The sequence below is a fragment of the Lupinus angustifolius genome, chromosome LG16 (genome assembly GCF_001865875.1).
Source record: "Lupinus angustifolius cultivar Tanjil chromosome LG16, LupAngTanjil_v1.0, whole genome shotgun sequence".
Taxonomy (NCBI): Eukaryota; Viridiplantae; Streptophyta; class Magnoliopsida; order Fabales; family Fabaceae; genus Lupinus; species Lupinus angustifolius.
This window is the reverse complement of record NC_032024.1, coordinates 20490120-20507732: the sequence shown is the minus strand read 5'-3', so window position 1 is coordinate 20507732 and position 17613 is coordinate 20490120. Positions and strand designations below refer to the sequence as shown.

At 34.7% G+C, this 17613-nt stretch overlaps 3 protein-coding genes across 4 annotated transcripts; 2 read left to right on the top strand and 1 right to left on the bottom strand.

The window, feature by feature from the left end:
* Nucleotides 222-7193, top strand: LOC109329596. 2 transcript variants are annotated; one of them, XM_019563288.1, is made up of 10 exons: nt 222-604; nt 869-1122; nt 1412-1600; nt 1727-1819; nt 1906-2088; nt 2163-2265; nt 2350-2535; nt 3001-5357; nt 5531-6126; nt 6833-7193. In XM_019563288.1, exons 2-10 carry the CDS (start codon nt 904-906, stop codon nt 6840-6842), a joined length of 3936 nt encoding a protein of 1311 aa, XP_019418833.1. In that variant the 5' UTR covers nt 222-604; nt 869-903; the 3' UTR covers nt 6843-7193. The 2 variants fall into 2 exon arrangements, with proteins under 2 accessions (XP_019418833.1, XP_019418834.1); XM_019563289.1 differs by lacking the exon at nt 222-604 and adding an exon at nt 657-673.
* On the top strand, nt 10163-12906 carry LOC109329598 (protein SDE2 homolog). The gene is made up of 3 exons (XM_019563290.1): nt 10163-10938; nt 11716-12310; nt 12595-12906. Exons 1-3 carry the CDS (start codon nt 10280-10282, stop codon nt 12739-12741), a joined length of 1401 nt encoding a protein of 466 aa, XP_019418835.1. The 5' UTR covers nt 10163-10279; the 3' UTR covers nt 12742-12906.
* On the bottom strand, nt 13303-15348 carry LOC109329421 (putative RING-H2 finger protein ATL21A). Its single transcript, XM_019563085.1, has 2 exons — nt 14619-15348; nt 13303-13715 (listed from the first exon to the last, which is right to left on the bottom strand). The coding sequence occupies exons 1-2, from the start codon at nt 15295-15297 to the stop codon at nt 13303-13305; spliced, it is 1092 nt and encodes a 363-aa protein (XP_019418630.1). The 5' UTR covers nt 15298-15348.

Genomic DNA, 17613 nt, shown 5'->3' with positions numbered 1-17613 from the left:
TTTACCTTACTAGTTTCGACCCTCAAAATTTGAAAACTCACAATGATCCACAAAAATTTTAAATGTGAATCAAATCAAATTAATCATTTGTATCATATTTTAAAATATTTAGTATAAATTAATTTGACCCCAATAACTAATTTAATAAAATTTTGGCAACATTTTAGGTCATTAATTACTCACATTATTCTTACTTATTTTTTGTTTTGGATTTTCCTGAATCCTCTTGTTCCATGTTCCTCCTCTATCACCACATTCTATAATCAAACTTTGATTCCATTTTCCAACAACCTTATAACCAAACCACTTCAATAACATAACATTCTCAACTTCTTCAATGTTCAAACCCTTTTTCTGATCCGAACCCAATTCCTCTCACCTTTAACCTTTGTTGCACTATTGGATTTTCAATTTCAGGTTCATCATAATATATTCCATGCATTTCCCATTTTGCCCTTCCAATATCTCTTCATACATACGTAACATACATAACCTCAACACTTACACTCTTTTGGGAAATGCGATTCAACACTTTCCATTATTAGGGTTAAATTAAAAAGAACAAAATATAACTTAACTTTCTCTTTTTTGTTTTTGTTATCAGGTCCACTTTTGGGTTTATGCAAAATCAGTTTTTTTTTAATTTGAACTTTATGGATTCGTTTAAGAAGAGGTTGGTATTTTGAAATTGTTTAGGGTTATATGTTTTTTTTTTGTTGCTGTTTTTTTAAAAAAATACCCAGAATTGATTAAGTTGGAGTTTTACTTCAGAGGGAATAAAAATCTTATCTTTATGGTTTTTGATATACTTTGTCAAGTTTCATTAGTTGTGGGGTGGTTTATTGTGTATTGGGTTGGTGGATTTTAGTAGGAAGAGTTGAAAGGTGGAAAATTTAGGTTTGCATGGAGGAGCATGAGGAGATATTGTTAAATGGCTTATTGCCCGATGAAGCTGCGACCGCATCGGTGATGCGAGTGCTTGATATGGAGCGGTGGTTGAAGGCTGAAGAAAGGACTGCGGAGCTGATTGCCTGCATTCAGCCTAATCAACCCTCTGAGGAGCGCCGCAATGCAGTTGCTGATTATGTGCAACGGCTGATCGCAAGATGCTTCCCTTGCCAGGTTGATTGACTTTACTCTTATGTGCGGTTAAACGAATAATTTCTATTTATATTTGGAGATTGTGGATGAATGTTAGCTTAAAAACTTTCGATTATCAAATCTTGCATTATTTTTGGGCATGTTAGGATAGTCAGCTTAATTATGTACTTATTGAATAGGTTTGTTTGAAATAAGCTTTAGCTAAAAAGAGTTTATATGAAGGTCATAAGCTACTTTTATAAGCTATTCTGTTTCTGTTCTGAGATTGTTACTAATTGCTATGATCAAGCACTTTTTTTTGTGCTTACAGGTATTCACGTTTGGGTCTGTACCCCTCAAAACTTATTTGCCTGATGGAGATATCGACTTAACAGCATTCAGTAAGAATCAAAATATAAAGGATGCATGGGCTCATCAGGTTTGTGACATGCTCAAGAAAGAGGAAAAAGATGAGAATGCCGAGTTTCGTGTCAGAGAGGTTCAGTACATCCAGGCTGAAGTAAGTTCTCTAATTGCTTGCCTTAAGTTAAGCTTCTCTTAGAACTTAATTTTAATGTCGGTTCTTTTTAGGATTTTATCGGGATTGTAGAATGTGTGTTTTACATTGTTTTAATCATATTTGCAGGTTAAGATTATAAAGTGTCTCGTTGAGAATATCGTGGTAGACATTTCATTTAACCAGCTTGGAGGATTGTGTACCCTTTGTTTTCTCGAGGAGGTAATTTTGATTTTTTGAGCATCTACAATCCACACTGTATCTCTCTTGAAAACTTAACCAAGATGCTAATTTTTTTCCTTCTGCAGGTCGATATTCTGATTAACCAAAACCATTTATTCAAACGAAGCATTATGCTTATAAAAGCTTGGTGTTACTATGAGAGCCGTCTACTTGGTGCCCACCACGGACTTATCTCAACTTATGCATTAGAAACCTTGGTTCTGTATATATTTCATGTTTTCAACAATTCCTTCGCTGGACCACTTGAGGTAGCAATAACTATAGGGCATTGATTTTATTTGTATTTTTTATGGTCCGATTTCCTAATATCTTCGCTTTCTAGGTATTGTATCGGTTTCTGGAGTTTTTTAGTAAGTTTGACTGGGATAATTTTTGTGTCAGCCTGTGGGGTCCTGTGCCCATTAATTCACTCCCGGATGTGACAGGTAGTTATAGTCTGAACGAAGATCTTTTTTTCTATAATGACACGGCTCTGTCTTACTTTTTTCATCCTTCAAAATTTTCTGTAGCTGATCCTCCTCGGAAAGACGGTGGTGATTTACTGCTCAGCAAGTTATTTCTTGATGCCTGTAGCTCAGCTTATGCTGTTTTCCCTGGTGGGCATGAAAATCATGGGCAACCATTTGTTTCCAAGTATTTCAATGTTATTGATCCTCTGCGTGTCAACAATAACCTTGGGCGTAGCGTCGGCAAAGGTTTGTTACGCTCAAATTTTAGATTTGGTTCATTTTATGCATGTGTTGCCTATTTATCCAATTAAAATCTCGACTTTCAGTTGCTTTTTCTGCGGATCTGACTCCATTGCCTATTTTTAATGCGACAAGTAGAGTAGTTCTCGATAAACTTCATTAGGTTGGAAGAAATAATTCAAGATACATAAGAGCAATTTTTACCATACCTAGATCAGCTTGCATGTTTCTTTATTTATTTCGGCACCCATTTAGGTTTTCAAAATGGGAAGAAAGACCTTCCAATATATTTATCTGAACAGAGTGAATGATAAAACTTACGGGAATTTTATGCATGCCGTTGCTATGGAATATTTAACTCTATATGGCTGGAATTGATCTTGTATTCATATTAGTTGTTTATTAATTTCCGTGAACTATATTTTGTTTTGGTTATGGCTAATAATTGCTGGTATGATATGCATCAACCAGGAAATTTCCTTCGGATACGTAGTGCTTTTGCACTTGGCGCCAAACAGCTTGCCAGATTACTTGATTGCCCAAAAGAGGAAATGTTTTCGGAAATCAACCAGTTCTTTATGAACACTTGGAAAAGACATGGAAATGGGGAAAGGCCCGATGCTCCAAACAATGACTTGTGGCATTTGAGATTATCTAGTGGTGACCAATTACCGGGATCGGAGAATTCCCGAAACAATAGCCAAAAAATTAATAATACCTCTATTTGTAAAATTCAAGCTGAAGGGACACATTCTTTACAAAGTGGTCTATCTCACCAAAACAATGCAAGGCCTTCTGATCAGGTCGTAAGGGAAAGTACTCGTAACCAAGGTGGTAATGTTGATAAAGTTCGGAGAAATGTTAAGCTCGATAATCCATTTGGTGATGTTCCAGGAAGGTTTCTATTTGCAAGAACTCATTCTAGTCCTGAGCTGACTTGCTTATATGGTGAGGTTTCTTCTCATGGAAGGTGGACAAGAGCCCCAGAAAGTGGGAAAAACTCAAATTCCTCTGCAAAGCTTGAGAGTAATCATACGAATGTTGATTCAGACATTGCTGCAAGTAATGGTTTTAGAGTTGACGATTCATCTGCTAGGCCTAACTTATCTCATCAAGTTATTGATATTTCCACAAATTCAAACAATGGTTCAAGTAGTTATCATGATGAATCTGTCCAAGGTATCATCGGTGAAAAGTTTGCATGTATTGCAGGAGCAGCTGGAACACATATGATGAATCAGGAGGAACAGGATCTTTTGAACATGATGACATATGTCACACCTCAAGGTTTTACTGGTCATCCTAATATTCCCGTGAATTTTGCTCTAGGACACCATCTACAACTTCCGTTTTCACCTTCGGTTCTTGCATCAATGGGATATGCTCAGAGAAATATCGGTAACCTTCACTTGGTTGAGGCTCCTTGGGGTAATAATATGCAACTTCCCGATGGTTTAGTCCCTTCACCATTGAGTCCATATTTCCCTGGCATAGGATTGACCTCAAATGCTGAAGACTTAATTGAAACTGGTAATGTGAATTTCAGTCCTGTTGAACCGAGTCCGGCGGAAGCTGATAATGATATTTGGCATGAGCAAAACAGGCCTTCTTCTAGTGGGGTTGAAATTGATGATGAAAATTTTCAAGTGCTTCCTCATGATAAGCAAGAATCAACTTCAGGCGTTCATAACTTTGCCCCACCATCTCATGTTGGCAGCTCTAGTAGTTCTAGCCGACATCAGCAGACGTTTGCCAAAGATAACCAAGGTTCAATAAGAGAAGAGCGCATTGATACTTCACAATATCAAGATGGCAGAGGAAGTGATGTTTATTTCGATGACAGAGTAGCAAATTCTAGGTTGACCAGTACACTACCTTCAAGCTGCCACGGGTGTAAGACATCTTCAGAAAGCTCTTCAGAAGTATCATCAGCAAAATCCTCAAAACCGACCAGGGAAAAAGGAGGGAGGACAAATACCCCTCCTGTGCCATCTTACGGGAAGGGTAAGAATGTCTTCGAAATTTCATCAAATTCAGTGGATGATGAAAACAGAAAAGGGACATATCCAAAAACTCCGACATTGGATGTCCCGGAAAGAAGCACTGGGCTGCTTATGCATGTTCCGAGGCAGCAAGTATCTAGTTCTGAAGCAGCTCAGACAAGTGGATCAGATTCTGTGTTACCTATTGCTCCGATGCTTATAGGTCATGGTTCTCGCCAAAGAGCAATTGATAATAATTCAGGTGTTGTTCCTTTTGCATTCTGTCCTGCAGGGCCTCCAGTACCATTTTTTACGATGCTTCCATTATATAATCTTCCGACCAAGGCTTCTTCTGCTACATCACCTAGCAATTTCAATGTGGAAGAAGTGGTGGATAATGGTGATTCTCGACAGAATTTTGATGTATTCGAGATTTATGACCACCACCCTGAAGTGTTGTTAAGCCCTTCCGAATCTATGAGGAGAGCCTCTGTTGACTCATCAGAGCCTAACCCTGACATTCTTAACAGTGACATTATTAGCCATTGGCAAAATTTGCAGTTTGGGCGATTTTGTCAAAATTCACGGCATCCTCAGCCAGTCATCCATCCTTCACATGTTATGGTGCCTCCTGTGTATTTGCCGGGCCGTTTTCCTTGGGATGGTCCCGGAAGACCAGTTTTAGTTAACATGAATATTTTCACTCAACTTATGAGCCATGGGCCACGTCTAGTGCATGTTGCTCCTCTCCATCCAGTTTCTAATAGACCTGACAACATTTCCCAACATTTAGCAGATGAGATGCCACGGTATCGAAGTGGGACCGGAACCTACCTGCCAAATGCTGTAAGATAAATTTATAATCTGCTGTAAAAAAAAATCTTCTTGCAACACTTATCTGCCCGTACTAAAAGAAAGTAGCCGTCTCGTTTTATACAAACATATGGTTAGTACTTAGTATGCTTTTGATAGTATTGTTTGATTCTAACGATTTTACTGTTGTTTCAAAATTATTTCAGAAGGCTTCTGTTCGGGATCTGCATTCTACAAGTTCTAGAAGAGGAAATTACAACTACGATAGAAGTGACAACCATGGTGACAGAGAAGGGAATTCAGTTACGAACTCAAAGTCACGAACAACTGGGCGTGGTCATAATCGCAGCCAAATTGACAAGTCTAGCTCAAGGCCAGAAAGGCTCGCCACAAGCGAGAGCCACACTGAAAGACCGTGGGGTTCGCATACAAACGACTCCATTATTTCTCACCAGAATCAGAACAGTCCGGTCCACCTAAATTCCATGCAAGACCGACCTGCGAATGTGGCTTACGGAATGTACTCTCTACCAGGCATGAACTACGGTGGATTGTCATCAGATGGACCAACAATTCCATCTGTCGTAATGTTATATCCTTATGATGATCATAATGCTGACTATAGTTCACCAACAGGACAGCTTGAATTTGGATCTCCGGGATCACCAATGGGTTTCTCGGGTGTACACGAACTGAACGAGGGAACTCGTTCTGTTCGAGCTTTAAAGGAGCAAAGGTTTCATCGTGGTGGTTCTTCTGAACGACCCTCACCAGATCAACCCTCTTCGCCCCATGTCCCAAGGTAGTCGACTTTTGTGGGTCTCTAAACTTCAATTGGTTAGTATATGCCTTGTCGTTTGTTTCGCATGGTTAGTGTCCCGATATCTAATTTTTCTAAATTTGCAGCATGTAATCTTGTTATGTGTCACTACATAGCTCAAACTTCACTATTAATGGTAGTTATTTACACTTTGGTCCTTACCAGTGACGACCATTTTCTATTTGGTCCCTATACTTTATCTCAAACATTATTACAATAATCAAACGGTGAGGACCAAATTGAAAATGATTGAACATACAATGACTAAATTGAATTTTTCTTTAAGTATAAAGACCAAGTTGAAAACGAGCGTCGCAGTGTTTTAAGTTATGGTTACTGCAATTGTGGTCATTGTGGCCGTTGCAGTGTGAATTATTTTGTGAATAAAAACATATTTTTGACATTGATGCGGCCCGATGCGATCCAAATGCGGTCCGATACGGTTGCGTTGCGGCCTGTTGTGGTCGCATCATTGTGAATCAGTATCACACCACAATTGCAGTGTGATATTGTGGTCACCGCAACCGCAATATTGTGGCCACATCATGTGATGCAGTCTGCTATTTGAAACACTGGCGTCGCATATACCGACAAAAAATAGAGTTGAACCTTTATAATTTATGATGGTTGTTATTCTTTTATCAATTGTACAGCATTATGATGTCTTGATTTGATTATATTTTAACAGGGGACTTTAAAGAGGAGAATTATGATCAAGGAGATAATGCAAAGTGGCAGAAACTATAAAGTTAAAGATTCACATTTCTTCTTTTTTTGTGCCCTAGTTTCTGCATATAACACTTCACATTTTTTTTTCCATCCAAGACTTTGTTTAAGGATGAAGACACTTCAAGATAGTAGTGGTGGCAAAGAAGATTCAAAACTAAGTGATTAGGCTTTTATTATTCTCAAGGTTCTTTTTCTGGTACTATTAAAGATTTTCCTTCACTATGTGGAAAATGAACTAACATCTTTCGGGGTGCATGATTGCCTCTCATAATAAGTGTCCCTTCCAGGAATCGAACTTTTGACATTTTCGTCTTTCTGGAGATCTAGCAATAGTAAGGTGTTAATTGATAACTTAGATACCACATGTAATTTTTTAATAGTTTACATGTATGCTTTAACTACTAGAAAATATTAACTCTAAAGTTGTCCTTGAGATAGAATTAATAACCTTAATTAATCCACATATATAATTTTCCTATATTATTAGGAAATTTTTAGACTAAGTTATTATATGAAAATTAACAAATTCATTGGATGATGTACTGAATTTCATAGCAAAATATTATAAAACTAATATTTTATAATAAATTTATTCTATTATTTCATGTGTAATATTTTATATCGTGTATAAATTTTTATACTGACATTACATACATATAATAACACTCATGTCTTATATGCTGATTAATAACTTATATTGAGAACAATTATATTGCAACATATCAACAATAATTGTAGTCACAAAGATCATAATTTTGGGTACCAAAATTGAACCTACACGATCGATCTTTGTTTATACTCCATTTGCAATCTTTATAATAGTGAGGTTATGTTCATGTCGTATCTTAGTTTTTGCTTCGAGTCGAGAAATGATTGTTGTCATTAGTACTTTCTTTACTATCTCTCTAAGTGGAGATTCGGTTTATGACCAACAAATTCTCTTTTACTACTAATTTTCTTTTAATAATATATTTAATAGTAAAAATACAATTAAATTAAATATTAAAATGTTTCATTAATACATTATTTTTGAAATCTAATATATTTTCTTAGATTATATTAAATGATGGTCAGAAATTCTTTCATACATACTAGAATCTTGATTTTTCATTGGAATTTAAAGCATTATAGTGATAAAAATGAAGAAAAAAAAATAGGATAGCTAACTATGTTGATTACATAAATAACATCAATAATAATAATGGATATTACATTACTATATGTTGATAAATAGAAATTACATTGCAAGATATCAATATTATTAATGATAATCAAAACAATGATCATATGCATGCCTCATCTTATTAAACATACAAGTAAAAAAAATTTGTATCCTCCATCTACAATTTCTTGTACAATTGAAGTTTTTACAATCTCTAGACTCGACATAAATGTCAAACCAATGTAATATACCATCCCATGTGAAACCACAGAAAAACAAAGTATTTCAAAGAAAGTTAGGCTTAAATTGAAACTTATATTCATCTTGGTACTTAAGATAATGAACATCAAGATCGTCGTTTTTGGATTTACAATGAACTATGAGAAGAATATTGTCACCCAGATCATTCCTGATGTAAACATGTGTATAACTGAAGATCGGTGTTCCGTTACTTACAACTATAAAAGAGGTAAGTAGAAGTAATAGGAACAAGAAGATATAGATCTTTGATGTATCCATCATCATTTTTTTTTTAAATGAATATTGAGACATAACAATTGTAGTTCAAATTTAAATAGATATAGAGAGAGATTTGTGGGATTGTTTGGTAGGTTTGGTTGCTTTATTGCATGCAAACTCCATGACTTTCAAAACACAAAAGATTAGTCTTGGATTCTTTAAAACATGAACTAACTTTTGAGAGAGAGAAACTAAGGGTTGTATTTTAATAAAGTAAGGATAGATTTTAATATTTATGTGTTCTAAAGAATTATATATAATCGGTATATCATTTATTATTCATTTGTATTATTATTATTTTTTGAAGAAATAATGATAATTAAAAATGTATAGTAAATAATAGACTTACAACATATAAAATTCTTACGATGACATTAAAGATATGATATTGTGTAAGGTACAATTACATCACAAATCAACATGTTGATTTTATGGTTAAAAGCTACTATCTCTAGTCTTCTTTATAATAGTTTTTTTAGATTTTAGTTTTAAAAGCTACTATCTCTAGTATTCACCATTGAAGAGGGGTCGTTATTGTTCTTATTTCACAACAGTAAACTAAATAAGCATTGTTCTTAAAGTTGTGAGTCAACATTAAAAAATGGAAAAAAATATTATAAGAGGGAGAAATATAAATATGAGTAGGTTTGTGGGATCCATTTAAAAACAAAAATAATATAGTTCCACTATTGGAAGTGATTTTGGCTTTGTTCACTTAAATTGTTGAAAAGTGTAAAAAAAATATAAAATAATCGGTGTAACTCATTTATGAACGAAAAATGTGTTACACCCTTACAAGTGCTCTTGGTAAACTATACATGTATTAATTGATTGGAAGTATAAAACCATTAATTAATTGAGTAAATATAAATGGAATGAGTCCCTTAATCAAGACAACTTTGAAAATATCATCTAAATGTTAACTTCTCTATTTTGTTTTCCAATTGATCTCTAACAAAGTAAAGGACTAATATACAATATATCTTTCTAGTAGTCAATGTCACCTTTTATCATAATAGTGTTAATTAGATTGATGCAAAATACAACCATTCTTTTTATGTAACAAAATACATACCTTGGAGTATGAATATATGAAGAAGTGGATATATTATGGTGTAAATCTAATTTTATTGACATGATAGAGTGTGAAATTTACAAACATTAGAAAGATAGAATTGAAGTCTTTAGGAGACTTTATGAGAAGGGTTTTTAGTATATTATCATCGAGTGTGATTGTACAAATCATTACTGAAGATTTAGTGGTTTGTTTTCACAAGCTTTTGAAAGTGGTGAAAGGATATAGAAGTTATTATTTACTAGATGTTGGATGGTTAAGTCAATTTTATCCTAAGGAAGGTTAACTCTTTAGTGAATTTCATAGCGAAGATTGGTGCACGATCATGCTTGGGTCATCAATACTAAAATTCGGCTCCTGCAAGCGCAATGATAATCTTATATAGGCATGTGGGGCTAACTCTCTCCATAAATATATTTTTCTATCAACAAGATTCGAACCCGAAACTTTACTTAAAGAAAAGTCAAATCTTTGATTACCTCAATAAAAATATACCCATGTCTTATATAGTTCAGTTTTCGATCGATTCTTAAGTATCTTCTGATTTCAATTCTCTCTCTCTCCTCTTCGTTTCGCAAACCCTAATTCCCCAAATCTATACCCTTTCTTCTCCAGATCCCAAATTCTCTCTCTACCCACACAATTCAACAATGGAATCCACCACAACCACTACCACTAAGATCTACAATCTCTTCGTTAAACACTTAAACGGAAAAACCCTAACCCTAAAATTCAAATCCCCAATCCTCTCCTTCGATTCCATAAAGTCCCACCTTTTCCACCTCACCGGAATTCCACCGCACCACCAGCGTCTAATCACCGGAAACCGCCTCCTCTCCGACGAAGCAAACTCCACCATCTCATGCTCTCACAGCACCAACACCTTCCCCACCGTTCATCTCCTTCTCCGCCTCAATGGCGGAAAGGGAGGTTTCGGGTCACTCCTTCGTGGCGCCGCGACAAAAGCCGGGCAGAAAAAAACGAACAATTTTGATGCTTGTAGAGATATGAGTGGAAGAAGATTGAGACATGTGAATGCAGAGAAGAGGTTACAGGAATGGAAGGAATCAGAAGATGATAGGAAATTGGAGAAAGTGGCTGAAGAGTTTTTGAAGAAACAAATGAAGAAAGGAAAGAAGGGAAAAGGTGATGGAGAAGCACATAAGTATGTGGCTAAGTATAGAGAAGAGAGTGAAAGATGCACTGCTGACGTGGCGTTGTCGGTGAAAGAAGCTTTGATGAATGGTAATAATGGGAAGAGAAAGGGTGATGAAGGTGGTAAAGGTGATGCTAAGAAATTGAAGATATGGTGAGTGATTAAGATAATTTTATTTTGATATGTTTGTGATCATTTTATTTTATTTTGTGATAGTTGTTGTTTGATTTTAGTTTTATGTTGTGGTGTTTTTTGTCTCTCAGTAAAAGTAGTTTAAGGTTAATGTTTGAAATGTTGGCTAAGCTTTCTTTTACTTTGAGGTTTGTAAGGGTTTGTTTGTGACTTGGGTTTTGGAGGGCAAGGAAGGGAATGAGAAGGCTTCAAAGTCATTTCACAAATGTATTTCATGACTCCCGTGTTTTTCCCTTCTTTTATTACCCTCCGAAAACCAACTTGCAAACAGAACTGAAGTGTTTGATATTGGTTTTAGATTGTAGTGATATGGGGTGTGTTTAGAAAAGTATGCAGATAACTTATTTTGGCTTATTATGATAACCAGTTATTCAAATTGCGGACCACATCACGTCACGTGGCTGCAATATTGCGGTTGCGGTGACCACCGCAACCGCATCACACCGCAATTGTGGTGTGACACTGAATCATATTGATGCGGCCGCAAAGCAACCACGTCAATTTCAAAAATATTATTTTACTCAAAAAATAATTCATACCACAACGGCTGCAATCCGCATCGCAACGGCCACAATCGCAGTAACCACAATCGCAATTAAAACACTTATAACTGATGATAACTTATAAGAATAGCTTTTGACCTTTTAAGCTCTTTCTAGTTTATTTTCACAATTTAAAATGAGTGTTTGGGATGTTTTTATGGATTGATGTTGATATTTAAGCTGGTTGGTTTTGTAGGATGGGGAAGAGAAAAATGAATGAAAGTGACAGTGATTATTCCAGTGGAGAAGAGAATGACGATGAGGGGGAAAATGAGAAATCCATTTTATTGAATAGCCAGAATGAGTCAGACTCAAACAAGGATGATGGAAGTTCAGGTTCAGTGACTGGTCGGAAACAGGGTGTAGACTCTTCAGGTGCAAGCTCATGTGAAAGTGGGTCTGAAGAAGAGAAGGAAACTGTTGTAGAAGTCAAAGTGGAATCCGTTGAACCACACAGTAGCGATGCTGATCAGGTGAGTACTGTTGAGCCTGTGTTATCTGATGACACGGTGAAGCCTGTGGCTATGGTTTGTTCAGAGTTGGTAGTTTCTGAATTTAGTGCTGAAAATAATGGACATCAGGATTGCAATGGAGTGGTTTCTGACAAGCTTGATGGAGCACTAAGTCAAGCCTCGGATAATACAAGCTCAGAAAATGTGGCTGCTGCAACCAAATGTGTGGAAGTTGATCTTGAGAATAAGGCATCTGTAAATGAAGAAATCTCACCTAGCATTCCAACAATAGAGGAGTCTCTGAATTTTAGTGATTTTAGTTCAGCTGCAGAACTTGAGGTATTCTCAGAATCAGAACATGTCTACTATTTCAATCATGTGCTGCCCTTTGTTATGTTTATATGCTGCCTCTACGCCCCGTATATATCTTATATTTGATTTGGTGAATCTTTACATGATTGAATAGAATGTTGTGACAAACAAACATGCAGTTTTCGGGATACATGACTAGCCATTTAAAAGATAACTGACCACATTTACAAAGTAGATTCCACTTGTCATCGATCATTTAGAGTCTGCAGTTCGATTTACATTATTTATTTCCCTTGCTATGGTTTGGACAGGTTCTTGGGTTGGAAAGGTTGAAGTCCGAACTGCAATCACGCGGATTAAAATGTGGAGGCACTTTACAGGAGCGTGCTGCCAGGCTTTTTCTTTTGAAATCCACCCCGCTCGATAAACTTCCAAAGAAGCTGCTTGCGAAGAAATGAAATATACTTTAAGATGCATCTGTGCATTGAGTTTTTTCCTCCTTTGTATGGTGTAAACTATAATAAGTACTCCATGTTTTTCTTTACCAGTGAAGTCAAAGACAGCTGAACTATGTAAAACTTTAAATCTTGTGCATTATGAACAAATGCACTTTCCCTTTTAGATGGAAATTTGATATTATATTATCAGATGATAAATTCACTTAGTATAGCAGTTAGTATTTTCCTTCTTAATTAGTTTATTACTACACCCCATGTTCTGATAAACTCAACCATTCTAGATGTATTTCATCCAAAAAATGATACTTATGGTAACTTTCTTAAATGTGATTTGCAAACATGTTACTACAGATCTAAATGATTGAAGGAGCATTTGGAAGAGAAAAGCTTATTTGGACTAAAAAATAACTATTTCAACATTTATAGAGAAGTTTAAGAAAATAATTTATGACCTCTCAATAAGCTTTCTTAGTACATATATTTCAGTTAGACTAGGAATGCAAAATAAGCTTTAAGCTTAATTCGAAAAAACTTTAAAAAACCACTTAAATCTATAATCAATCAAGTGTTAGTAGAAGGAAAATTGCGGCAAATTGGGCATGAGCTATTCATACGAAGCCACTTATCTATGCATTCAGCATGGAAACAATGTCTGCATTTAGGAATGCATCTTACTATCTCTTTGCTTTTGTAATCCGACAAGCATATCGAGCAGCATCCGCCATTGGGTCCGGGCAATCGTCGGCTCTCCCCTAACACTAGCTTCTGATATGACTCGATCGTAGACTCGTCTAGACCCATTGTAGCCGTAGCAGGTTGTAGTGATATTGCAGCTGCTGCAGATCTCTGTCTAGCTGCAATTCTGATCTTGAAGTATACAAAGCATGTCACTCCAATAGCACAAATGAGAGATGTTCCCACAATGGATAATGATAGGATTCTCATAGCTTTAGATTTATTATGTGATGAGAGACCTGAAACTTAAAAGCCTATTCAGTAAACTTATCATCTATATAGAAAGATTCGCGTCAATTCTTATCGAATATTCTTTTATGTTTACGAGTTTGTTTTTGGATGGGAAGAACGAGAAAATGAAGACTATAGAACCCTTCGACAAAGTGTATTTCATGACATTTTCTTTTCCTCTAAAAAACAAACCTTAAACCTACTTTTTTCAGAGTAAATACTCATTTTAGTCTCTCGTATTTTTTGACCTTACCAGTTTAGTCCTTCAAAAAAGAAAAAGACCTAAAATGGTCCCAAATTTTTTAAATGTATGTCAAATTAGTCATTATCAAATGTTGTAAAACATGCTAAAAATGACTAATTTGACTTACATTTGAACTTTTTGTGAACCATTTTAGGTCTTTACTTTTTTGAATGACTAAACTGAAAAAGTCGAAAAATATGAGAGACTAAAATGAGTATTTACTCCCTTTTTAATACCATTTTTATGTCTGGTTAGAAATGATATATAAATTTATAACTAATCATATAAATGAGATGATTAACAAGTTGTTTAATTCATATGGTATTTGTGGTTTTAATGATTCACATGCTAACCATTGATCAACCAACACATTATTTATACATCATTAACTATGGTAAAAAGTAATGAGATTACATGAATTTTTTTGCTTTGAAATTTTAAGCATTAAGAGTCTCAAAAACAACTTCATATATCCAATAATTCTCACCCTTTTCACCATTAATTTAATGTCAACTATGTAAGTCAACTAGCATAAACAAAAACAACATGAACATGGTTGTAGATTTTTCTTGTTTCTTAGTTCTTCAAACATTATGGATCCTAAGTTTCTGACTAAGAAAAAGAGTTAACATATAAAAAATGCAGAATGAAAATGAGACATATTTACCTCTTTGGTAATCATAGAAACAACCAACTTGGTCATTTTCTCCATTTTCAAATCCACATAACATCCCTTGTGATTCACATTCTGTGCAATCAGGTGCATACCATGTTAATCTAAGATCCTCACTGAGATCATCTCTGAAATTTCCCTCATATAGTAGTCCTTGCCATGCAGCCGGAACCGAAATATTCCGAATAACATGGCAAGACTCAAGCAATGAATTGGTCAAGTTAACTGAAGGAATAGAAGACACAAAGTTTGTAGAATTGCTTAGACATTCAATAGGAACTAATTGTGAATCTGTGTTAGGATATGAGCAGCTTAAGAAAGTGTAGTTATTCCGAAAAATCGCGATGAATGGTGAACCTGAAAGATTAAGGCTTAGAAGAAGTTTTGGAAGGCAATGATCAGGGTCATATAGTTGAATCTGTTGTCTGATATAGTTTATGTTTCTGACATAGAATTTTTCTGTGTGAGGAAGTTTTAGAATTGCTTTGCTATCATTACTACAAAGTAATTCGAAGCCGGAGTAGCCACAATGAGGATCTTGTTGCTCGCTTTCGAGTTGAAAGGGGAATCGAATAACGATATTGTCGTCGCCGCACCACGAAATTTGGCAATCATGTGAGGCATATATGATAGGAATGATGCATAAGTAAAAGAAGAGTTTCAAGATTTCCATCACTTTTTAGATGGAGACAAATCTATGGTATAGCAATGGAAGAAGCTTATGAAATGAGGAATCTCCATTCAATTTTAAAACCATTAATGAAAGTCAAATGATAATTTATATATTGATGAAATTTAACAAAGATATAGAAGGCATGATCTAAGGCAACTATCTGTTCAATTAGTATTTAATATCAAAGAGTTTACACCAACAACGTCGCATTAGGTGGGGTCAGTTACATAAATCGAATTGAGCGATGTCATAATACTCTATCATAAATAATGTACAGTTACTTTGTATGTATAGAAAAGCGTATCAAGGGAACTTGATTGCTAACTTGGTTACTCTGCATAAGATGGAAATGTCATTACCAATTTGCATCTTTGCAATTTGAAAAAGTAATTATTCTCTTTATTTAATTCTTAAAGGAAACTATATATTAGGAAAATAATGAATGGTGTTTTTGTTTATTAGTGGAGACTTTTGGGCCAGTAGGTATTTTTTCGTGTTATTTAGAATTGTTGTAAGTTATGGTAACAACAGTTTTCAAGTGCATTGACATCAAACCTTGATGCATATATGGTTGCACCAAGGCTTAGAGAATTATCAACCTTATTAGTATAAAACATAAATTTATAATTTGACATATAAAATAATATATATATTATTAATCATATATACATGATTAAAAATTAGATAATCAATGATATTTTCGACCAAAATGTATTATTACTCTGAACACATTTGATTAGAAACATATACAAATACGACGAGTGAGTGACTATGGGATGAGACAAGTTGAATCATATTTGGTTCATATCCGATCCTAAATATTGACCAGATTTATTTTTTGAATCCAAACATAGTCCTATACTCGATCAAACCCGACCTTATTCAGGCTCAATATGATCAGGCCGTGCCGGGTGAGCGGGTAGGGCTGGGTCCTGCTCACCCCTAACCTTACCCATCAAAAGAACTAAAAAAAATAATTTTACACAAAAAGAACACTAAAATAAGACCCAATATGATTTTAGTGTTTGGGCCAAAAGATATAATCCAAACAAGCCCATGTGTGGTGTTTGGGTATAAAACACACACAAATGAATGAAACCCTAAAAATCTTTCTCCCCCAATTGCTGCTGCTACTTATATATCATCACCACCCAATTCTTTCTTTCTCTATATCATTGCTTCAATTTCATTTTGTTCATATTGTTTTCCTTCCAATTTTCAATTTTTTCCCTATTATTTTCGTTTCAATTTTCAATTTTTCCTATTACTTTCGTTTCAATTTTCAATTTTTTCATATGATTCAATTAATAGAAACAAAAGGGTATGAAGGAAATGATGGTATTTGTAAAAGGTCTGAGTAATATGACAGTGAAAATGAAGTGTTTGTGTTCTTAATAATAATGAAGATGGCCCCTGTCATATGCTAAAGTTATTGCATTGTGACTCTCGCAACTTCTTCTATATAAAAAAGTGATTTTTAATTAAGCTATTTTTTGATTTTTTATTATTGAAATAATGGCTTAATTTTGAATGAAATGGGGTTGTAAGAAAAGGCGTGGGAATGCATTCTAGTATTGAATTGCATTTTAGACTTCTCCCTTACATTAATACTTCTATCACTGTCACTTTCATTGATCATAACCCTTCTTTCTGATCCTTCAATACCCATTATTTGATTCATTTTTTCTAAAATTACTAAGATTTTTTCTTCAAATTGTTTATAATTTGAGTTTGAAATCTATGCACTGTCGTTTTATAGTGTCGGCATTCGGCACATTATCTACCGTTGATCTGTGTTACTTTTGTTTGAGAGTTGATATTGGGTAACACATGAATGTTGACAATGTAAATTTTTATACTTTATTTACATTTATCTTATCAATGTATACATGTTAAATTGTTATACTTTATCTGCATTTTCATTTACTAGAGAATGTTAATGGAATTTTTTAGTGTTAATGTTTATCTGCGTTGGTATATTTTTTTTTATTTCTGGTTCTGTTAGCAATTAACATACCCTTCTATTATGTTATATCAACTTATTATTATGTACATTGGTATGTATTTTTTTTTCTCTTATTATTTTAGCATAATAATTTATACCCTTTTAATATGTTGATTTTCTTTAGATCATGTTGTTAATATGGAATGCAGGAATATATCTTGAAACTGAAATATTGAGGGTACAATTGTAGTTTTAGTATGCATTGGAAATATCATATCTATTTTATCAAAGATTTAGAATTACATTTTTGGTGGTTACTAAGGGTATCCTTTCACCCGAAAGAAACTAATCTTTTTCGGGTTGTGTGGTTG